This window comes from Hypoxylon trugodes (genome assembly GCF_022578975.1).
Source record: "Hypoxylon trugodes strain CBS 135444 unplaced genomic scaffold F4822scaffold_5, whole genome shotgun sequence".
Lineage (NCBI taxonomy): Eukaryota > Fungi > Ascomycota > Sordariomycetes > Xylariales > Hypoxylaceae > Hypoxylon > Hypoxylon trugodes.
This window is the reverse complement of record NW_026250020.1, coordinates 179,802-201,041: the sequence shown is the minus strand read 5'-3', so window position 1 is coordinate 201,041 and position 21,240 is coordinate 179,802. Positions and strand designations below refer to the sequence as shown.

Sequence of the window (21,240 nt, the reverse complement as noted above, 5' to 3'; positions counted from 1 at the left end):
GGACATGATATTCAGTCTTACAGAGGCAATATATCTGACGCCTTCTTTTCATGAGACGTTGACGACCCTACGTTTACAGCTTAAAAACTGTTCACATTTGGTACGATTTCATTGCATTCCGCGGGGTTTACTATACCATACACCCGATCGCGCATATGATCTGCCATCTGCTTATCGTCGTTGATTTCATACTCGTCCTCATCTGATTATACCAAAATTACAAAACCCACAAAAACAATACGCAAAACATAAAACCCCGGCATAAAAAAAAGGCTTTCACATTCGGTTTGACCGGGCGAACCACCTCTTCTTTTCTCGCGCGCCATTGCTGACACCGACAACCATTTTCTCGGCATTGGTGAATTAGACGATATTTCAACATAACATACGATCTCAATTTTCAGAGTATCGATGTTTTGGACAATCGGGATATCATCAGCCTAGCTATCCTTGGCCTAAGTATTCTCGACTTTGCGACTCGCCCCCATCTACGACAATCTTCCACGGCAGTCTAAAGCAAAAATTTCTCCGCTTCTTGTTCATAGGCATCTTGCCATTTTTTCAGTACAACTTTTTAATTACGCTTCGGCGATAGGGTTGGCGGTGCATCGGGAGGCGCAGGAATGAGGAATGAGTAGTTGTTTTGGGAGGCGCATTTGGTACGGCTGATGGATGGACAGACGGACGGAGGAAAACGATTGATCTTTGGCCCCGATGACTTGGCAAAGACGCATTATTCTGTTCTACTCATTACATCGCATAGCTTAGGCCTAGTCCCCTTTTACTATGTTCTATGTTCTGTTATGACTATTTGGACTCGCCCCAATTTGTGAACATTGTCTTGATTGGTTCCTTGTGATTATCTTGCTTGTGCTACCTCGGAGTTAATTTTTTTTGGTTTTTGACGCTATTCGGGATGGTAAATCACGAAGTTGGTCATTTGAAACTAAGATTAGAGCCATTTGTAAAGAAGGTATTGTTAATTTCAGGCCCGAGACCCGCTACTATTTTTGCTAATTTGCTAGATGTAGTGTGACACTACTTTTCTCTAACCCCCGGATTTACTCAATCTCTGTAGGTATCGCTGACTGTGCTGACCCAAATATGAAATGAGGGGAGGAAACTAATAATACAAGTGTAGAGTATGATCTCTCCATAAAATTTCTTGATACCCATCCGCCATCCGCCAAACGCCAACGAAGCCGATGGGTATCATTGAATGGAATTCGCGACCGACCGAATCCTTAACCTTTCCGTTTCTTTTCGTTTAAATATCAAGTAAGCCGCCCCAGTCTAATGTGTATTCCCTATTCTTTTCGCGTATCCCCATCCATAAGCATAAAAAAAATCAGTTATAACGAGAGGGTCCATCAACTCTAACCAGGACCTTACGATCCAACTTTCTCTTGACAGCGCCAAGCACCACCTTCAAGATTCCATCCGCCGTGAGCGTGGGCTGATCGGCCTTCGTCGCACCATTAAACGTCGCAGTATCGACCATATCCCGTATGCCTTCTCGGTGGCACAGCTCATCGTCGAGTTCTCGAAGGGATTGCGTGGCGCCTGGGTCTCGACCGACTTGGAAGAATTGCACGCCGATTTGGTGGGGTGGGGCGCGCATCGCATCGAGTCTTCTAGCTGCCGCGGTTATGATCTCGCTGGGCTCATCCGTGGGCTGGCCGTCGGTGATTACGATGATGTTGATTGGTCGCGCGGCGTATACGTCACCACCCGACTTACGGACTACGGTTTCGTAGTGTGATAGATACGCGCGGAGGATGTGGTCTAGGCGTAATCCCGTTGGCGTAGCTAGGGACGGCCGAACAACTCGGTTAAAGAGGTTCTGGATAGTGCGTGCGTCACGCACACCGCGGTAGCCAGTGCCGACAGCGCCTCGCGAGGGGTCACCCTTGTCGTTGGTTCGGTGGTTGAGGAAGTACACATCTACACCGTCCTCATCGTGCTCAGTGCAGATAGGCAGGATAGCAGCAACAGCCGCTTGGGTCTCGCTCCACCGCTGCTCGGCTTTCATGGACAACGAGTCGTCAATCAAAAAGATGGTGTTAAACTCTTTCAGAAATGCATACTGGTCGTCCGCTACCGAGGCGTTTTTCGGGGGTACCGAGGGGGGAACGGGAGGAAGGGCTGGTTCCCGCACTAAAATGTTAGTTAGTAAGTAGTTCTGTATATGGATGAGTTAGGAAAACTTACCAGGAGCTGGCCCAGAAGCTCTGGGCGAATAGGGCGGGGGTGGGCTCTCGGGCCGTTGCGAGCGCCCGGAAAACATGCTACTGATAATCGAGGCTCGGCTGTGACGTTCGCCGCCAGTCTCGCCGTCACGGCTCCGTCCACTAAGAGTTCTGCGGAGCGAGAAGCCGGAAGGTGAACGGCTACTTCGTGTAGAGGACCCCCTTGTTTGATCCTCTGGACTTAGATGGAGTTGAGACGTCCGAGCAGATAAGTCGTTATCGAACGGATTATTCCCCATTGTATTTCTGAAACTCTGCTGTTGTTGATATCGAAGTTGATGAGTGCATTCGGTGTAGCGGCATTGACCGGTGCAACTAGGGGTTTTAAACGGTGAGAAATTTGATGAGTAGGACGAAGGCGATGATGAAAAGGATGATGCAGAAGGTGACTGCGAAGTGGCACCGAATCCTAAAGGAGTCGCGCAGGAAGGAGTGTTGAGGATATATGGCATATTTATAAACTCTGTTGATTGTTTCCCAGCTAAGATATAGTTATACTTCGACAAGCCGCATGAGTAGTCAGAAACTCTGTCGATTCGGTTAAACTGATTTGTTTGTTTCTTCGGGTGATTGCTTTGGGGCTATAGGCCTAAGACCATGTCTAACTCAAATATGGAGTAGTTGGAAGGCGTAGCAATTGAAGAATGACCGTCTTTGCTTGGTGTTGACTGGGTTTCCTTCTTTGTTATTTCGAACTAATATCCACATCCCCAAATTGACTTATCCTCCTTACATTATATATCCCCATGATGCCCGCATCATGACTGACATTGAACCGTTGTGGTAACTTCGATGTAGCCTTATACTCTGCCTTGTCTGCCTAGCCTGTGCACGAGGGCTGCTTCTCCATGCCTACCTCGTTTTTGATATAATGAGTTTCGGCGGCAACATGATAGATTCCAAAAGAACTGACACGGTAGTGTGACGAGAAACGCCGATTGCGGCTACTAGAGGCTCAGCCACCCTGTCCCATGGAACTGGTCATATCTTAGTTGTGGTGTTTTACGATTTACCAAGGCGGGTAAGAAGGCGAGGAGTGAGGCAGATTTCAGCAGCTCAGCCTTGGGGCGGAGTCACAGCAGCTTTAGGTACCTGGTTAAGGAACAAACGCCATGTGATTGGCTAAAAGGCACCCCAAGCAGTTTATTGGTGGCGGCCTGGAACATTAATTAAAATGCACAAAATATGCATGTATAACCAGACTGGGAATAATCCACCTTATGCATATGCATAAGGCTTATACCAAGGTGTACTTATGTACCTTACTGCTCCCCCTATATGGGTAGATAACTTCTATCGATCGATTGAAGATTCTATAGTCACTGTAACCATGGTTATAGCTATTTGCTATTGGCGGTGCTAGATGACAACAGATTCATAAGGCTTATAGACGTTCCGGCACTTATTTCATTTGCTAGACTCGTGATCGAGAAGTACATGGCGGAGTTTCGCGGAGTTCGGCGTATTACTTTTGTGTATAGCTTAAGTCCTCGGAGATACTAACTACTTAGGAGATAGGTAGGTAGGTAGGTAGCTAGCTGAGTGACTATCTGACCACCGAGGGATTGTTATTTGATATCTAAACAATGCTTTCACCGCTGTAATCAGAGGCACGAGCCTCGCAGAGCCTCCTCTAGATCATCAGATTGTAAGGCGCGCCTTTCCGATAGCCTACCTTTGAATCTGATAACAACCCGATCCGGACTTCCCCAAAACATCCAACCGGCAGAACTCCTGAACGCATCGATAATACATGCATGACCCCCAGCCACCCCTTTTATATCGTTCGCCGTTCACTCGGGGAACGATCTTAACCCCAAAGGGGGGCCGTAACTTCAATTGCCCTTTCCACCACAGCCTTGACTCGGTCTGCAAATGCTTTTTGGCTGCACTCTACCTCCAGATCCTCCAACCAGATCGTAGCCACCATCTTATCTACCTTGATAGCCACACCGGGGACGGGAATTCCGATTTTGTGCAATCTCTCAAGTTCGGTCTGTTGTCTCAGTTGAAGCAATCGTTCTTCTTCCTCGCCGTCGTCGGATAGCTCCATAGATGCATCCGAAGCGGCATCATCGTCGTCGTCTTCCGATTTCTTCGGCTTCTTGTCCTTAACTAGAGGCGGTAACTTCGGGGTAGCGACGGGTGACAGGGCGTCGGCACCAAACTGTGCCTCCAGGAAGAGGAAGAGGCGCTCCAATCGTTCCTGCGGGTTGAGCTTGGCGTGGGGGTTGCGAGCCGGTAGCTCATGCGAATGAGAGTGCTTGCTCGCCGATCCTATAAAGATGTGTCAGCAAGGAAAAAGCAAATAAATTTGGTTAGGCTGAAAAAAGGGTGATCTCTTACGCTTAACGGCTGCAGGACTGCTCTCGACGGATAGTAGGACAGCCATTACAGCGTCAGCAATGCCGTCGTTGAGCATATTACCCTCCCATTCTAACTCTACCTCACCGTTGCTGCGATATCTCACAGTAACACAACCCATGACCAAATATGCCGCAACAAGTTGGGCGACTTCCTCATCGACGTCAGTCATCTTGCCATCCCCATTGGTCTCATCGTTCTCCTTTCGGTTCTTGGTCTCTGGGAGCTCTTCGATACTACCGAAAGTTCCCTCTAGAGCCCATTTGATAAGGTCAATACCAGCCGCGCTTAACGTAAATCTTTGTCTGCAGGCAATCATAGAAGTAGTCAAGCCTGCATATTCTCTTAAATCTTCCGGGTCCATTAAAGACATTTTGAAGTCGTTCTGGACAATGACGCCTGCCACAAGCTCAGGAGTTTGATCGTCGGGCGAGGGTAACTGTTTCGGAGGGGGAATCGATGCTAATTTGCCGACCACCTTAGCTACTTTATCGGTTTTGAATCCTATCCGTAGTTCCTCGCAGTTTCTAGGGCTGTACACTTTAACTTTATCTTTCTCTATCTTTCCTGAATTCATCGAAAGTAGCTTTGATTTGAGCCGCATCATATTGTGCTGCTCGCCATGCACTAAGATCTATTCAAGTTAGTAAAGGAATGGCATAGGTAACAAGAGAAATAACTTACCACGACGGGAGCTGCCACTTCCTCAATGAACTCTCTATTCTCTTGCCCATCAACGTGCGCTGCAAAGGAATATTCAGCGACGCTGCACCTCCGAGGTATCATCACCTTCTCATTTTCTCCGCCCGGCGCTCTCCTTACGGCGTGGACGTTCCTCGACATGACTGCCTGGATTTGGTCGGGTTCTTGAACGATATGTTTCGCCATGGTACCCTCAACGCTGTAACCTGTAATGATAACACCATTCTTCTCGTTCGGGGCCCACCTCTCTAGCAATTCTCTGCTAACTCCATTTTGCAACATACCAGGACTCGCAAGCATAACACAACCACCGACGTCGTCGAATCTATCTAGGTTCTTCAATGACCGAATATACTTGAAATCCCATGGTCCTCCTTTACCTGCACCATCTCCCGCAGCTTCCGCTTCGGCCATTCGTTCCCGGAAGAGACGTTTGATGTTGTCGTTCATGGCTCCGACGTAAGTCTGATATACAACCATACACTTCCGCGCGAGGTTACTGGCGTAGTAAATGGGTATCTTCTGGAATTCTGTGTGCTTGTCCCAGTATTCGTCCAAAATTAGTAACAATTCCTGGGCTCGACCCAGGGCGAACACAGGCATCAAAACGCGGCCTCCTCGGTTGAGAATACCGGTAATTGACTTCATTAGAGCTTGCTCCCTCTCCAGTCTTGGCACGTGAGTTGATACTCCATACGTAGATTCCGTAATAAGAACGTCAACCTTTATACCTCTAGGCACTTCCGCTGAAACAAGATGTCTGTCTTGTTCTCGAGAATAGTCGCCCGTAAAGAATATGTTCAAACCCGCGATTTCTATCAAGAACATCGCAGCGCCTAGCACGTGGCCAGCGGGGTAAGGAGTGATACGGATAGAGGAGATAGTATGTGTTGTATGGTAGTCGATGGCCTCGATCTGAGGAAATGTGTTAAGATGGTCTTGCTCCGTGTACACAGGCTGAGACGTGGGATTCGAGGACGTATTTCCAACTCGAACGCTGTCTTGGATGAGCCATTTGTAGATAGCTTTTGTCGGATGTGTCATGAACACCCTGCCTCTGAAATTGGTCTTCGCTAGCACGTAGGGAAGAGACGCAGCGTGGTCGATGTGGAAACTTTACAATATTAGCATTTTTCTGAGATTTTATGTACATAGAATAGAAGGGCTAAGGACTAGAGGTGGTGATCTATTGGAATAGGCGTCACGACGATCAAAGGGTGCTACCGGTTGGGTAATTGAGAAATAACTTTTATTGATAGATGGGTATATAAGGACAATATTGTAGATATCCGAAATCAGGTTTGCGCAATACGATGGCAAGAATCAACGATCATGGCTTTTATATAGGACATAGGGGAATATTCCCTTCCACCCAACAGGTACGACGCCTTTGATCATCTACTGTCGCGCTATATGACAAAGTAAGGAGGAAAACTTACTGGCTGATTAGAAGGACGTCGACAGTGCTTAGATCGAAGTCATCGAAGAAAGGGAGAGCGGCAAGGCCATCGTAGGCGGGGTGCTGGCCGGCGTCGAGCTGTACATCAGATAGTTGTCAGTTTGGCCCTAGCCAGGAGGGAGAGTGTTGGAACACTGGCTTACCATAACCGTTTTCCCCTTGTATTGTATGATATGGCACGATCTACCGACCTCGTTTCCACCTCCCAAACAAAGGAACATCAGCTCGTCAGATGGGTCTACCGGCTCCTCATCGACAGTCGAAGCCATTGCGGAAGCCTTGCGCTTGGAAGCCATGGCTATTTGGAAGCGCAAGTATTGGCGCGTCGAAATTCGTAACTATTGGCAGATTATGGGACAATAGTAATGATGACTGGGAATCGATCGAGGAAGGAATGCGCTCAAACCCGTCAGCGCAATGAAGAAAGCGCTTCGGAAAGGAGTAATCGGCGAGGAAGCGCCAATTTATTCGATTAGTATGTGAATGCCTTCATATGCGACGGTAGATTGAATGGTATTAAGGTTGATTATTATGAAAGATGTAAAATAGAGAATAAAGGTTTAGAAGCTTAGAAGTTTAGAAGTGGAGGTTGTTGCCCATACAAAGTTGCGCGCTGGTAGGTGGTATGGATGTACATAACGTACCTAGGTAGGTACCTCTGTGGGTAACTGCTATGTACATGTAGGCATGCGCGACAAGCAATTTAGCGAGTAGATTAGGTAAGAGGCGGAGGTACTTAATCGATAAGAATTAATTGAGATTAGCGCGTCGTGTACCTGTGGAAAGTTTCAAATTGAGGCTGATGGATGGAACGGTTGCTAATTGATCCGGACCCTAAAACGCTTAGACCAAGTTTAAGTTAGTTTACCCTTTCCGCCCTTTCACGTCAAAGGGAGAGAAGCAAGTGGGGTCTGTGCGCCGTGCGACACGAAATCTTTCCAATGGGGCAATGGGGGAGAAGGCAGGAGCTTTTTCGTTGCTGCTGAAGTGCACTCAGAAAGGGAGATCGCCTCCTCATTCAACCTAAAAAAACATCACCTCTCAATCCTCAACCCCAACAACCAACCCGGACCGCGACACCGGATAGCCTCTCTTAATAACCGAATATCCTGTCGCATTCTCGTCGCCTTACAACCATCAATTTAATACCTACCGCGACGAAAATATAGCGCGCCATCGGATGGGTTTAGACTAGCTACGTGACAGGCTCTATGCCTGCGCTTCGTTTTTCGCAACTCAAGCACCTCCCACGTCCACCACTCCTCGTAAGGAACCATCTGCGCATTCGCCTATAGGAAACTAGTAGTACCTACCGTCGTTCATCATGTCGCACCAACCCGCTATGCCTCCGAGGCAGTTCTCACCTCAACAACACTCTCCCAATGGTCCCTATCAACTTCCCCCAAACAAACGAGCGAAATTGTCACCCGGTCCTGTATCAAATCCAGGTTCACCATCATATTCCAATTATGCCCCTAGTCCAGGAGCTACTACGCCCATCCCTACTCCGAATCACATACCTTCACCCGTTCCCCATCCAATTAACAATCAAGTTCACCCGGGTACCTATAACACTCCGTATCAACAGACGAACGGTCGAGCCCAGTCGGTTGGAATGTCCCTCACGATGCCAACTCCCGTATCGACGACACCGATACCGTCGCCTCAGCCGCCCACACCGAACGCCTCTCATCCGTCTTACTTGAACGCCAAACTCGCACCGGTTCCTTCTCCCGCTCCGACTCCTATCGCACCCCCAGCTCAGCCGATTATCACAAACATGGGGCCGCCAGCGCTAAACCCAATGGTTTCCTTCAATGACGGGTCGAAACCAGGCTCGAAAGCTGCGGCTAAGTCGGCTGAAACCTACGATATGAATGATATGCTTTTGGGTACTGGCATCGACTTGGATGAAGAAGCAGAATACATGAACAACTTGGACAACCGCGGATACCCGAATTATCCTCCCGCTGGACGAGATTCTTTCTATGGAGCTGGTCCGGCTAATCAACCTGCTCAACATACCGACGCGCAGACTCAAGAAGAACTGGCGGTGGAGACTGCAGATCGAACATGGAACGAAGCGGCAGCACGTCTTGCACGGACTAGAAGTCAGGAGATTGGCCACTTCTTATTACAGCCCGGCACGGTACATAAACGAGTTCAGGATGTGGCTCAGAAGTTTGGTCTGGGCCTCCACTTGGACTTAAAACCTGACACAAAGACGCCTTACTCGGGCAGAATGGTGAACCCCGTCGACTTCCCCAAACCTGAAATCAAGGTCATATCCAAGCCAGGGCCGGATGGTACAATGATCCAAACTCTTGGGTCGTTCATTCCCACGGACTCTTTCTTAGTTGACCAGCTTGCGCTGCTCTCGATAAGTACGAAACAGCATTTGCGTGAACTGCTTAATGATGCCAATAAGATTGCTACTGCACGGCAGAAGACCGCACATGGAGTAGTACCTCAAGAATGGGAAGATGCGGCCGCCCCGAAGTCGACTACAGCGAATGGAGTCCAACCCGATGGCACGCGGACGGGTGCGGAGAGCGCGGTTAGCCCCCGCACAAACCCACTCAAACGTATGGAGCCTTCGATCCTAAAAATTATGTTTTCGTTTGATATAGCTAACAGGATTTTCTAGGTCCGGTGGATGAGATTAGCAATGGACTTCCGACACCAGTCTCGGATGTTTCTCCATCCAACTTCATGGTAGAAGCTCTAGCAGCATCTGGAAAGGATGCGCGAAACGCGGAGGAAGCTCGCTTGAGAAAGCGACTAAAACGGCTGGAAAAGCCTACTGACAGCAAAGAAGGTGGTGATTCATCGCGAGCTGGGTCCGTAGCCCCGGGTACGCCAGGATCAATAGCACCGGATTCAGGTGAAGTTAAACCACCTACGAAGAAAGAGTCCAAGAAGGCGGCCAAATTGGCAGAGGCGAGTAGTACCACAGTGAATCAAACACTGGGTCTTTTTGCGGGCGGCAAGAAAAAGAAATATTCGTGGATGACGGGGGGCGCCGCCAGTGGAACAAGCACACCTCGAGCCCAAGCTGGGGGCGCACCGGGCACACCAGGTGCTGCAGCTACTACTAGTAATAAGGCTTCCCGAGGCCCCCTCACTAAAGCTGGTGTTACACAGCTCGGACAATTCCGCGAGGATTCCGACAAGGGGAAGAACATCCAACTCCGTGATTGGGTGGTTGTCCTCGAGGAGCGAGGTTTCGATCAGAAGTCCTTGCAACACATTTACGAAATTCTAGACAAGTCTGCCAAGGCTACGGTAGAAAGATCGAAGTAGCAGCAGACGAGTGGCTAAGAGGACTTGATCCCGTAAGGAACGGTTGACCTGTCCTAAGCCAACTTAACCAAAATCCGACCTAAACGATGAGGCGAAATAGTCGGCAGGAGTGGAGGAGTCTACCTTTTTAAGGCTCCCTGCGTTGTATTCAGTATACATTATTATTTTTCTACGTTTTACAGCCAGGCGTTGAAATCAAGAGGGCATAGGGAGGTAACGGTTGGCTTTGCATTTTCTGGTATTATACCTCCCTACGACTTAATGTTCGTGTGGGAGGAGGAGTAGCCGAACGAGACGGAAGGAGGGAGAGTTGGACGTGGAATGAGGAAATAGGCCTCGTTTAGTGAGTTCGTCAAGAAGAAAGATGAGAAGCCCATGTGCGAGGTCGGGACCGAAGTCTTCTAGCAATTGTTTTCTGTCTGTTCATTTGCTCAGTCTCTAAGAGAGACATTTAAGAGCTATAATAGCAACAGCAGTGGCAATTAGATAAGACCAGAAGCTCGATCGCAGGTATTTCTCTACATTGAGTTTATGTAGCTACAGCTCTATGGTAGCTAGACCTCCACATGAATGGCTAGTAAAAAAGACGTGTAAGGAATCAATCAATTACACGATTGCAGTTAAGATTCTGCTTATAATAACCTATGGTGTTAATATGTATATGTGTACTTATCTGTCCATAAATTCCATAAATTCATTATCCGATGATATAGTTTCAGTTTCGGCTTCGGCTTCGGCCGCCCGCCCTCGCACAACGTCGGGTGAAAGTGGGGACGGGAGTTGTTTCTTAGAATGGGATGGTTCTTTCCTGCAACTATACTTAGACATCACGTCAAGATACATCCGTATGGTTTGATCCGCTTTATTTTCCGATCTCTCTTTCCCCTCTCGGCCCGGAGCTTGATTTTACGGTTACTTAGCATCCTAGATTGATAGATTGTCGGACTATTAATTACGTCAAGGCTCTTAATCACGCTATCCTTCTATATTATACCTACCTAGATACCTATACTAGCTTCTACAATGGCTAAAGCTGTAAGGTCGCACCACAACCCTTCTTTCACAAGTACTATGAGGGGAAAGGATTAGTTAGATAGGAATGATGTTAAGTTATATAGATGGATATGTCTCTTATGAGTTGGTCGCAAATTATACATCGCTGATTCGGTTGACCATAGGCAATAGGGCAAATTTGCTCATCGAATTCGGTAGCGCATAATCTCGAGCAATGTGTTAAGCTCGTAGGCCAAGCTGCGGCTGTAGGCGCGAAAGTACGTTAACTATAACTAGACCCTATATTATTCCTTGCTTTATGAATGAAGGTCTATTAAGTGAAGGGTGAATTGAGCAATATATATTAGTCGTCTGGATCATTCCATAGAGTCTGGGGATCATCATATCTTCATGACAGTTAGTTTCTAAATAATCACTAGTTCGTCAACTAATCAAGTATTAGGTCCTCTTCCTCCCGGAAGCATCAGACTACATCAGCACATCAACACAAGAATCCTTCTCCCTCGCCAAACCAGTCGCAACTTCACCCTTCGTAGCCGGCCTACGGTCCGCCGCAGCAAAGCATAAACTCGCCGTCCACGTCGGCATCCACGTTCCCGTTGTTGTGAAGCCGTCTACTTCTACTATTAACTCAGTCCTATCTTCCATCGCACAATCCGAGGATCCGGATACTATCGCCAGCGTGATTGACAAGAAAGGCGAAGGAGACGAGCCTAAAATCAAGCTATACAACCGCACAATCTACATCCGGCCCGACGGCGTCCTAGACGAATCCGCCTTATACAATAAACTCCACCTCTTCGACTACCCCGACGCCTCCCTCCGCGAATCCACCACAACACAAGCAGGATCCAGCTTCACACCACCAATCGACTCCCCCGTAGGTCGTTTAGGCAGTTTAATATGTTTCGACCTGCGTTTCCCCGAAGCCGCTTTACGCCTAACTACATCAAAAGTATACCCATCTCCCGCACAAATCCGTACGTATCACCAAACCCATACTCAATTCATCGACTACTAACCCTCCTCACTAGTCCTATACCCCTCAGCATTCACAATCCCAACCGGCCTCGCACACTGGGAAACCCTCCTCCGCGCCCGCGCAATCGAAACACAATCCTACGTCATCGCATCCGCACAAGTAGGACGACATAACCCGGGTCTCTCACCCCGTGTCAGTTACGGGCGAAGCATGGTAATCGATCCCTGGGGGCGAGTCTTGTTAACACTAAAAGGCGTCATCAAAGACGATAAAAAACCAAAGGGAGAGGAGTATGACGCTGAAGAGGGTGCTGTGGGAGAGTTAGGAATCGTAGATATTGACCTTGACGAATGGGAAGGCGTGAGGAAGAGGATGCCGCTGGTGCGCAGAACGTTAGTTATTTTCATTTCCTCCTGTCCGACACCTCTTGCGTTGATTGTACTGACTGCTTCTAGCGACGTATATAATGAAGTATAAAACTTCTCAATAAAAAGGCGTGAATCAAAGAACATAGCTAGGAAAACATTAGTAATACTGCTGTTAAATATTGTCAAGCCACAAGATACGTATTAAAATAGAAATAGACTTGATGGTTTTGTATTTCCGATGCAGTTCTCGTCTATGTACTGACTTAGAGAACCCATTCATCTACAAATATCAAGTCCCCCTTTTTGCATTCCATGTTGGTGTCCCTTTCTGAACTGTGGTATCTCAAGAGCCACTCGTATATCAACGCCTCTCGCATGATCCTTCCCTTCGTTTAAGCTGGTATAACCTGACCTTAAACTACCTTTTTTTTTTCTCATCTCAAAGTAAATCATGGAATCATGCTCGTGATGTGAATGCAAGAATAATACCATCCCTGGTCAACCCATCCTTACGCCGTTGCTAGAGCCTCTCAACTAAAACAACACCCATTGGGCTCTAAAGCATGGCAAAACCACGAGTATCCACCAAATTCCTCATGGTGGAAAAGAAAAATCGGGGTAATGCAATTGCCGTATTAATACACTGAAAATCAATATTGTGTGTCGGGGAGCGAGTTGGTGATGGAGTCTCGGAAAGAATATATGCCGGCTCTGCAGACCATATTATGATCTGGTGACAATGCGGATACGTCCGCTTATCTACCCAATAATGAGAATTATTGAGCTGCTGCCTGGCGGTATCCAGTCCCTCGTCCTCGGCCACCATATCCACGGCCCCGATTGCCACGTCCGCCTCGGCCACGGCCTCGGTAACCACCACGGTAGCCACCATCAACACTTCCTTGGCCAAACGTCTCCATATTCTTGCGCTGCTCCTCGCCGCGCCACTCACGACCACCCGGCTTCTGACCGCCGTTCTCAGCTCGGTCCTTTGCTTCACTAGAGATATTGTCAAAGAACGACCTGGTCTTGTTATAGGCCACGGGAAGTGCAGCGGTATCATCGACCTGCGCGGGCTCTGCCACAGGCTCGACCTGGGGAGAACCAGCGATGGCTTCCTTCACAAGGTCTTGCTTGTTGAACTTGGCATTTCCAGCCGCGAAATCGAAATCAGAATCGGGTACATTAACCTTCGGTTGTCCGCCGGGACGACCTCCTCGGCCACGTCCTCTACCATTGGTGCCATTTCTGGGAGCGGTCATCCTCATCTCGTTTACCTTCTTAGTAAGGTTATCCATGTTGCCAATCGGTTGGGTAGAGGCTTCGGCAACACGAGGGTTATCCTCCAATTTAGCCATCGCAGCGGCGACAGCAGCCTTAGCGGCCTGGGTAGCATCTTTGCCTAATATGCCCGACTGTCCATTTGCGTGGTCTCCCACAGGCTTGATCGAAGCAGCCGCTGCAGTAACTTGAGGGCCAGACCTAGAGATGATAGCATTCGGAATCGGGACAGCAGGGGTGACTCGGTTGCTCTTGGGGCCGGTAGGGATAGCCTTCTTGTCAGCAACGTTGTTCGCAGCTGCGTTCGCGTTCGATAGCGATTCCGCAGTAGCCTTGACTTCTGCTACAGTCGGCTTCGATTCAACCGGCGGGGTCGGTGCGGCTGCACTCGTCGGGGCAGGCTGAGGAGGTTGCTGTCCAACTGACTTAGGTTCCGTAGAAGGCAATTCTACCGGGGGATTACCAACCAGTTTTTGTTTGTCGACACCGGCACCGATGGGAGCCGGCTTACTGTCTTGCTGCGGTGTGCCTCGACTAACTTGGGGAGGTGCACCAGGAGCGCCCAGGTGTTGTCCTTGAGGACCGGGACCCGGTGGGTAACCAAAGCTGTTCCACGGACCAGGACCTCCAGGTCCACCAGCAGGAAAGCCTTGGCCAGGAGGGAACCAACCAGGAGGAGGCGGGTACGGCATCCCGTGAAAGCCTTGAGCGGGGCCAGGGCCCGGGCCGCCACGTCCCCATTGTCCGGGAGGAGGGGGGTAAAACGGGTTGGGTTGGTATGGGCTCTGGCCGTAACCTGGAGCTCCAGGACCGGGAGGGATAGCGCCCGCAAGGGGGGCAGGACGGGTGCGAGCCTAGAAAAGAACACGTGGTTAGCATCGAGGTTTACGAAATGATGATCTCGTGTTTTTCAATAAAGTTTAAGTCCATGATGGATCAGAAGGAAGGCAACGGAAATATCAACATGGTGTTGTTTTGCGCATTCAGTCGAATTTAGGTTTACATCCGAAATGTTTCGTCATATAAATTGGACGCGGTGTAATACGATAATAGAGGAATGAGCAACTTACTCCAACGATCGCAGGGTCATCGGGAACCTTGGGGGGTTGGTTCTCCTTGGGAGGGACAGGAGCTTGCTCAATTCGCAGATCCTTTACATCGCTACCCCGAAAGACGATGTACTCGTAGACCTGATCAGAAGGTGCTATCTCCTCATCAGGATTACCCTTTCGTCCTTCGGTGCCGAAGGATCTAACATTCTCTAGGGAGACGGTCGACTCTTCCGAATTGATCTCGTGCAATACTCCAGAGTATCTATCAATGTTAGATCAGGAATTCGCCGTAGATATTAGTATTCGAGGAGATAATCGTACCGAATATCGCTCTTGGAGATGAGGGATATGCGAGAGCTATGATTGACGTGTTAGTAATTGAATCGCCGACAAGCTGAGCTGGAGAGGAGTTGACGACAGTGAAGTACGTACCCTAGAAATTCAGACATGATGTCGGAAGATTCGCGCGATACGCGCAAGAGAAAAGAGTGAGTACAATAGAGGTAGTAAATAAAGGAGAAAGAAGTACTATTTTTTTTGGAGGTTGTAAATTGAGAAGAGGAGTAAATTGTTGTTGGTTTAGAGAATGTAGGTTTTTGAGGGTTTGGGAAGTGAAAGTGGGAAAAGAAAAGAGAGGCTGAATTTCCGATGTGAAAGTAGAAAGCTAAAAAATTCGACGAACTGGCAGCAGGTCAGCACCAGCCCCGGACCCACAACGTACCAAGATAACGTATTTTACAGTTTACTAGGTAGTGTGCTAATTTCCACTGTGGTAGAGTGCTAAGCCACAGTCACACCCGCCAATTCTAGGCGCCCAGCGTACCTAGGCAGTAGACTTGGATCGCCTGAAAGTTTGTACCTAAGTTTTCTAGAGCTCTTTCCTACTGTACCTAGGTAGGTACAATATGTATGTGAGTCAGGTGTGAAAAGAAAGAAGGAAGTCACGATCCGGAATGTTAATTACGCAGACACATGGATTTATAGTTTTCTGGCTCCATCCAAACTACCAGACTACGTACCTAGGTAGGTACCTAACAAATTAGGCGACGAATGTGTTTGCGCAAGTTGTGGGGTATAACACCTACCAACTACACGTTATCGCTACTAATATATATATGACCGTGTCACCTCATGAGTCGCTCATATTAGAACCTAAGGGCTTCCAAATAATCATAGAAATATGTTATAGATATTGGACCATCATTTTTCGCGAATAGATCGGCTTACGATATTCACGCATTGGCCTATATATTAATTAGTTAATTAGGTAGACATGTCAGATATATCTGATCCTGAACTACTTGTGGTATCATCGTCTTGCTCATCGGAATCTCCATCCTCAGCTTGACCCTCTTCCTCCTCACTTGAATATTCGACAAGGCCGCCAGTTTGTCGTTTTTTCGACTTCTTAGGTCTTTCCTCTATGGTGTAACCGTCGGGGACTTCCGTGGAACCAGCTGGCAATACGCAAATAGTCGGAAATTCAACTATATCAAGGCCAGGTAAGATAGTAGCCAGGCTGTCTGTTGGCTGCAGGGGCACGAGTTTCTGCAATTCTCGCGAGGGTGTTCGCGGTTTTAGGAAGAAGAATCGGTATTTATCCTTTGCACCCTCGGCTGCGTGCGAACGTGCGATCGTACTGTTCCATGCTGCCGTATCCGGGTCCTGCATTACGTATTCCACGCCATTCCAAGCTGTTATGGTCATGTCTTGACCGCCTCCAGAAATCTTTCTCCTTCCTTCCAGGGACTTTTGTTTCTTCTCCTGTGCGCGTTCTTGGTCGCTCAGCTGTCTTTGACGGTAAAATTCTTCGCTCTCCGCAAAACCAACGCACAAAGGCACTTCATCCAATATTTTATGCAGGATTCTTAAGGGATTCGGTGTGCTGGCTTGTTCGGATGTGACAGATTTCCACACAAGCCATTCGATTTGCCAATTCATGGTCCTCGTGCGTTTATTCCAGCTCGTCTTATTTTCTTTCGACCTAGTCATACCGTAGGGGAGAGATGAGACATTGACTCCTAGCTGGCGCATTCGTTGTATTGAGTTTCGATCCCATTTTCGCGAGTTTTCCTCGAAAGTGACTCTTCCCCTACTCCGACCCTTATGAATGCGTTGTCTCTTGTTCGGTGGTGGTCGCGGTCCGTTGTCGTCCTGCGGTAGTATCTCCTTCTCTTCCCTCAGTATCTTCTCGGTTCGCTCCACGGTCCTCTCGATCTTCGTTAGGAAATTGTAATCGTGGTCGATACCAGCATCCGTCTTTAGTTTCTCTCGTGGTATGTAGACAGTCGGATCGCGCTCTCCATTACAGGATGACCATTTTTTGTGTTTCGTTACACATATTAGGGAACATGTCCGTGTTCCGCATCGGGGGCATTTGTATTTGGGGGCTTGGATATGGCAGATGGTACAAAGTGACGTTAATAACGGATCAGCCATGATAACATGACGCGAATAGTTCCGAAAGCTCAATTTGTGATTTATACGAACTGCAGTGTTTTGCGAATGGAATTTGAGACCCTTGAAAAATTTGACGGAGGTAAATAGGTGGAAGAGATTAATTATCGAAAGTTCCAAACTTGTATTGCTTGCGAGCCTCCAAGGGCCAGTGAGCTTGAAATTCTATGTTATTATCTTATCGATATCTAGCCGATGCTGCTCAGTAGCGTCGAACCTTAGAACTGCCATGTGCGAAAAATCTCCTACTAGATCAGAGATGGAACCATATTCTAGCTTGCATGCATATTGGAACTTGTCGCAGCAAATAGAATAAATCTAATGAATCAAGGGATCCCTGCGCTTAATATATCGTATCTAGCGGGATAAAGGTACATGTACCTTTGCCTATAGTGTGATGGTCACCACCCAAGTAATAATACAGTACTCAGCATTTTACTATCGTCTTCAATATTATTACTTTCACATCAATTCTACTCAAATAATAGTGTATTCGATGGTCAAGTTATAGAAAATTCATCCTCAATTTCATATACAACCCTCTAATATTATACCTAAACTATACTGTATGCCATTCTCCTTTGTATACAGTTTATACACTGTGTCGCGTGTACATAAATTCCATATTCTTTAGGTTTCTCTCTTAGGCAATCGAGTTTCTAAGTCAGCGTTATAAGTCAATACCTATTCACCCTTTTACTTCCTTAGATCCATATCGATATCTTGCTTACAACTTCCATGCAAAACTCATAATAACTATTCATGGCTCTACAATGACGGATACAGAAATGAAAATCGATCCTCAAAGAGCTGCCGCTTTAGTATCGCAGATTAAAAGCGTACGCGAGCGCATCACCGCTGTCGCTAGTGGTCGAGATGTAAGCCACCTCTTTCACCGGTTTACCCGCCAACGAATCATTCATCCATGGTGACATATTATGAAATGCCGCCTAATCCCATTTGAACGCAACTATGAATTTGGCTTGATTAATAACTTGTTCACTTTAGGTACGCCTAGTCGCTGTCTCGAAGCTGAAGCCGGCCAATGACATACTGGCATTGATGCAGCAGACCTCGCCGCCCCAACTGCACTTTGGCGAGAATTATGCCCAGGAATTAATCCAAAAGGCTGAAATATTACCACGGAGTGTAAAATGGCATTTCATCGGTGGCCTGCAGTCTGGTAAGGCACCTTTTCTAGTTTCACAAGGGCAGAAGATAGCCAACCCCCACTCATATGCCTACACTGGAGATATACCACCAAACTCCCAGCCCACCAAGCTAACACAATTCCAGGGCACTGCAAGAACCTAGCCAAAGTCCCCAACCTTTGGTGTGTCTCGAGCGTAGACACCGAGAAGAAAGTCCAACTCCTCGATAAATACCGAGGCGAATTCATATCCTCCTTCTCATCTTCATCCCCCTCTGAACCCACCCCCGAGAAACTCAACATTCACATCCAAGTCAATACGTCCGGCGAATCCTCCAAGTCCGGCTGCGAACCAGGCGCCGCCACCGTAGCTCTATGTCGCGCCGTGCTCACGGCGCCTAACTTACATCTCTTGGGTCTAATGACTATCGGTGCGATTGCGCGAAGCGTGGCTACGACGCCGGAGAATGAGAATGAGGATTTCTTGTGTTTACGGGAACAGCGGGATCTCATAGTCAAGGAGTTGGGGTCGGAATTTGGCAAGGATGGAAAGTTAGAGTTGGAGCTTAGCATGGGTATGAGTGAGGATTTCGAGGGCGCTATTGTTGCAGGTAGTGGTGAGGTGAGAGTGGGAAGTACAATTTTCGGACAGAGGCCGTTGAAGAGTGAGGCGAAAATTAGGGAGTAACTTAGTCTAGTAGCATGAGGTAGATCAAAAAGCATTGCGAAGCATTCAAGTAAACAATACGTCAAACTCAATAACGTGGCACCATCCGCCACGGACTGTAGTTAATGCTCATAATACTCTATCCTGCGTGCAGTATACTCATAAAATCTCATCCCAACCGCCCACCCTCCTAAATGCCCAAAGGTCCAAACATAGTTGGATATCTCCGCTATGCCGTAAACTTATATGGTATACAAATCACTCCCTCCCGCCATCACAAGATCCTCTCCATAAGGAAACGAAGAAATTCACAAAGAAAATTATTCCTGCGCAACGACAGGAACAACCACATTCTTCCACAACTCTCTTTTCTTCCCATCCCCACTCCCCGTCCACTCCTTCTCAACCTGCGCATACTCATCCCACCATAATTTATGCGTAGATTCAATCGTATCATTCGCATCATACGCGCGGCTCTTCCATGGCTTATTCAAGATATAATGCAAAATCCTCACATCGCTATCTTTCCAAAGTCCAGAATGGCAATCGCGCATCGGTTTCAGCGCATTGTAGTAGTACGGAATGGGCTTCCATTTTCCGCGGTACACGATGGCGAGAAGGTCCTGGTCGAAGAAGATCATGTTCGGCACGTCGGGGTGCGTGTTCATGGCATGAATCAGATCATCGTACTGTTGTTTTGACGGCTCTAGGATTACTGTGCCACTGTTGAGTAGATGGTGGTTGTTAGGACTCTGAGGTGTGATAGCGGCTGGTTGCCCTGTCTCCTGGTTGGCGGCTGTGAAGGCGCAGTTTGCGGGAACCCAGTCTTTGCTGTAATGAGGCAACTTGCGCGGGTTGCATGTGCAGGCGTGCGTGCTTGCGATCCAGCCGTCGGGAATCTCGACGTCCATCATATCGTCGATGTTTTTCAAGATGATCTGGTCGCTGTCAAGGAGGACCACGCGCTACAATATTCCAAGCTCATATTAACGCCCATTCTATGAATTCAATAGGGGAGACGAAAGGGGTGAATAATAAAAATATGAGAAATAGTCCTATATCGTAGGTAACGTGACCTAAGCGCATATGATGATTACATACCTTATATTGCGTGAAAGACCAAGGAGCTAGCTTCTCCCAAGTACCCTTATTAATCTTGCCATCACGAGGTGCAGGCTCGATCTTATCGACGACAATCGTGGGAATGCCGGCAGCAGCAAAGGCTTCCATGTATTCGGTATCGTCCTCAACGGCGCGTGTGACCATGACCACAAGCCGGTACTTGCTCCGATGGCGGCGTAAGGAGTGATGAAGAACTAACAGACCACCGAAATAGCCGCGGTTTGTCAATAGTGTAGTCCAGATCTTAGTCGGGTCGTACCACCCGTCTTCTCCGGCATCACCATTCTTGACGCCGTTCTTTACTCCGTTGCTCGCCATCTTATCTATTGTTCAATTTCCCTTTCGTTTCTGTTATAGTAATTCAGAGAAAATATGAGGATATATAGAGCGAGGGAATATCGAAGAGGGGGAACGCGTGTACAAAGAGGAGATAGAGGAGAAGAGTAAAAATAAAAAAGCATGTACTTGTACTACGACTATATCATATCTCACCGAGTACATATACGTAGTTTGTCTTACCGTATATATACACCGATTCGGAACAGCAAATCGCGTTCGCGCAAAGTCATAGCCTGCATATATATATGTAGGTATCTATCTATCTTACCTCCATGGGATTAGTAGATTGCGGGAGAAGAGGATTAATAATATAAAAAAAAGGGGACCTTTAAGTTGGATCGGGTTCTTCATCTATCACATCATTATTGTACCTTATATAACTTAGCCGGGTACTCAATTCATAGATTAGGGCGGGAAGAAGTAAGAAAAGGTACGCCATGGAAAGTTAGAATATACTTAGATTGAGTATGATAAGAACTAAGAGTAAAGCTAAACTTAAAAGAAATAGATAGATCGGCTTCGACCCTTACCTTAGTCTCTGACGCCATCGAAAGGATAATACCTATACGCCGTACCTAGGTAGCGGGCGTGCAGGCGTGGTGGGAAATTGCCCCGCCATTGGTTCCCGGGATAAAATCGAGGGAAGAAAAGTACATATTTCGGAGCTCCGAAGCAAGCCGAGCCGAGGCTTTTTTTCCCTCGTCTTCTTTCCTTTTGAAAAAGTTTCAATT

The 21,240-nt window shown here is 47.7% G+C and overlaps 8 protein-coding genes across 8 annotated transcripts; 3 read left to right on the top strand and 5 right to left on the bottom strand.

Moving 5' to 3' along the window:
• Positions 1 to 961: 961 nt before the first annotated feature.
• F4822DRAFT_402158 (uncharacterized protein) lies at positions 962 to 3,357 on the bottom strand. Its single transcript, XM_051458000.1, has 2 exons — positions 2,212 to 3,357; positions 962 to 2,157 (listed from the first exon to the last, which is right to left on the bottom strand). Exons 1-2 carry the CDS (start codon positions 2,699 to 2,701, stop codon positions 1,349 to 1,351), a joined length of 1,299 nt encoding a protein of 432 aa, XP_051313989.1. The 5' UTR covers positions 2,702 to 3,357; the 3' UTR covers positions 962 to 1,348.
• F4822DRAFT_402151 (beta-lactamase-like protein) lies at positions 3,358 to 7,434 on the bottom strand. The gene is made up of 5 exons (XM_051457999.1): positions 6,918 to 7,434; positions 6,755 to 6,852; positions 5,298 to 6,429; positions 4,596 to 5,247; positions 3,358 to 4,526 (listed from the first exon to the last, which is right to left on the bottom strand). The coding sequence occupies exons 1-5, from the start codon at positions 7,068 to 7,070 to the stop codon at positions 4,060 to 4,062; spliced, it is 2,502 nt and encodes an 833-aa protein (XP_051313988.1). The 5' UTR covers positions 7,071 to 7,434; the 3' UTR covers positions 3,358 to 4,059.
• Positions 7,435 to 7,552: 118 nt separating this feature from the next.
• Positions 7,553 to 10,351, top strand: F4822DRAFT_238645 (uncharacterized protein). The gene is made up of 2 exons (XM_051454257.1): positions 7,553 to 9,359; positions 9,422 to 10,351. Exons 1-2 carry the CDS (start codon positions 8,099 to 8,101, stop codon positions 10,075 to 10,077), a joined length of 1,917 nt encoding a protein of 638 aa, XP_051313987.1. The 5' UTR covers positions 7,553 to 8,098; the 3' UTR covers positions 10,078 to 10,351.
• Positions 10,352 to 10,903: 552 nt separating this feature from the next.
• F4822DRAFT_238589 (carbon-nitrogen hydrolase) lies at positions 10,904 to 12,634 on the top strand. The gene is made up of 5 exons (XM_051454256.1): positions 10,904 to 11,112; positions 11,256 to 11,348; positions 11,534 to 12,071; positions 12,126 to 12,465; positions 12,529 to 12,634. The coding sequence occupies exons 1-5, from the start codon at positions 11,101 to 11,103 to the stop codon at positions 12,548 to 12,550; spliced, it is 1,005 nt and encodes a 334-aa protein (XP_051313986.1). The 5' UTR covers positions 10,904 to 11,100; the 3' UTR covers positions 12,551 to 12,634.
• Positions 12,635 to 13,217: 583 nt separating this feature from the next.
• Positions 13,218 to 15,223, bottom strand: F4822DRAFT_428833 (Scd6-like Sm domain-containing protein; the record flags this gene model as incomplete). The annotated part of the gene is made up of 4 exons (XM_051460977.1): positions 13,218 to 14,576; positions 14,793 to 15,036; positions 15,096 to 15,131; positions 15,207 to 15,223. The coding sequence occupies 4 exons, from the start codon at positions 15,221 to 15,223 to the stop codon at positions 13,218 to 13,220; spliced, it is 1,656 nt and encodes a 551-aa protein (XP_051313985.1).
• Positions 15,224 to 15,955: 732 nt separating this feature from the next.
• On the bottom strand, positions 15,956 to 17,508 carry F4822DRAFT_402144 (uncharacterized protein). Its single transcript, XM_051457998.1, has one exon. It carries the CDS (start codon positions 17,211 to 17,213, stop codon positions 16,038 to 16,040), a length of 1,176 nt encoding a protein of 391 aa, XP_051313984.1. The 5' UTR covers positions 17,214 to 17,508; the 3' UTR covers positions 15,956 to 16,037.
• A 143-nt stretch (positions 17,509 to 17,651) lies between these two features.
• Positions 17,652 to 19,135, top strand: F4822DRAFT_402142 (uncharacterized protein). The gene is made up of 3 exons (XM_051457997.1): positions 17,652 to 18,109; positions 18,240 to 18,414; positions 18,528 to 19,135. The coding sequence occupies exons 1-3, from the start codon at positions 18,005 to 18,007 to the stop codon at positions 19,067 to 19,069; spliced, it is 822 nt and encodes a 273-aa protein (XP_051313983.1). The 5' UTR covers positions 17,652 to 18,004; the 3' UTR covers positions 19,070 to 19,135.
• Positions 19,114 to 21,026, bottom strand: F4822DRAFT_402140 (glycosyltransferase family 8 protein). The gene is made up of 2 exons (XM_051457996.1): positions 20,150 to 21,026; positions 19,114 to 20,013 (listed from the first exon to the last, which is right to left on the bottom strand). Exons 1-2 carry the CDS (start codon positions 20,486 to 20,488, stop codon positions 19,369 to 19,371), a joined length of 984 nt encoding a protein of 327 aa, XP_051313982.1. The 5' UTR covers positions 20,489 to 21,026; the 3' UTR covers positions 19,114 to 19,368.
• Between the last annotated feature and the right edge of the window lie 214 nt (positions 21,027 to 21,240).

Bases quoted from the DNA above. Each gene is read 5' to 3' on its own strand.
- F4822DRAFT_238589 (XM_051454256.1), top strand. The intron at 11,349-11,533 runs GTACGTTAACTA...ATCAAGTATTAG, and splicing joins CTGCGGCTGTAGGCGCGAAA to GTCCTCTTCCTCCCGGAAGC. The intron at 12,466-12,528 runs GTTAGTTATTTT...GACTGCTTCTAG, and splicing joins ATGCCGCTGGTGCGCAGAAC to CGACGTATATAATGAAGTAT.
- F4822DRAFT_402142 (XM_051457997.1), top strand. From the start codon at position 18,005: ATGACGGATACAGAAATGAAAATCGATCCTCAAAGAGCTGCCGCTTTA. The intron at 18,110-18,239 runs GTAAGCCACCTC...TGTTCACTTTAG, and splicing joins CTGTCGCTAGTGGTCGAGAT to GTACGCCTAGTCGCTGTCTC. The intron at 18,415-18,527 runs GTAAGGCACCTT...ACACAATTCCAG, and splicing joins CATCGGTGGCCTGCAGTCTG to GGCACTGCAAGAACCTAGCC.
- F4822DRAFT_402140 (XM_051457996.1), bottom strand. From the start codon at position 20,488: ATGGCGAGCAACGGAGTAAAGAACGGCGTCAAGAATGGTGATGCCGGA. The intron at 20,014-20,149 runs GTATGTAATCAT...GGAATATTGTAG, and splicing joins GGTCTTTCACGCAATATAAG to CGCGTGGTCCTCCTTGACAG.
- F4822DRAFT_402144 (XM_051457998.1), bottom strand. From the start codon at position 17,213: ATGGCTGATCCGTTATTAACGTCACTTTGTACCATCTGCCATATCCAA.
- F4822DRAFT_402151 (XM_051457999.1), bottom strand. From the start codon at position 7,070: ATGGCTTCCAAGCGCAAGGCTTCCGCAATGGCTTCGACTGTCGATGAG. The intron at 6,430-6,754 runs GTAAGTTTTCCT...AATATTGTAAAG, and splicing joins GACGTCCTTCTAATCAGCCA to TTTCCACATCGACCACGCTG. The intron at 4,527-4,595 runs GTAAGAGATCAC...ACATCTTTATAG, and splicing joins CAGTCCTGCAGCCGTTAAGC to GATCGGCGAGCAAGCACTCT.
- F4822DRAFT_238645 (XM_051454257.1), top strand. From the start codon at position 8,099: ATGTCGCACCAACCCGCTATGCCTCCGAGGCAGTTCTCACCTCAACAA. The intron at 9,360-9,421 runs GTATGGAGCCTT...AGGATTTTCTAG, and splicing joins CCGCACAAACCCACTCAAAC to GTCCGGTGGATGAGATTAGC.
- F4822DRAFT_402158 (XM_051458000.1), bottom strand. From the start codon at position 2,701: ATGCCATATATCCTCAACACTCCTTCCTGCGCGACTCCTTTAGGATTC. The intron at 2,158-2,211 runs GTAAGTTTTCCT...CTAACATTTTAG, and splicing joins AGCTTCTGGGCCAGCTCCTG to TGCGGGAACCAGCCCTTCCT.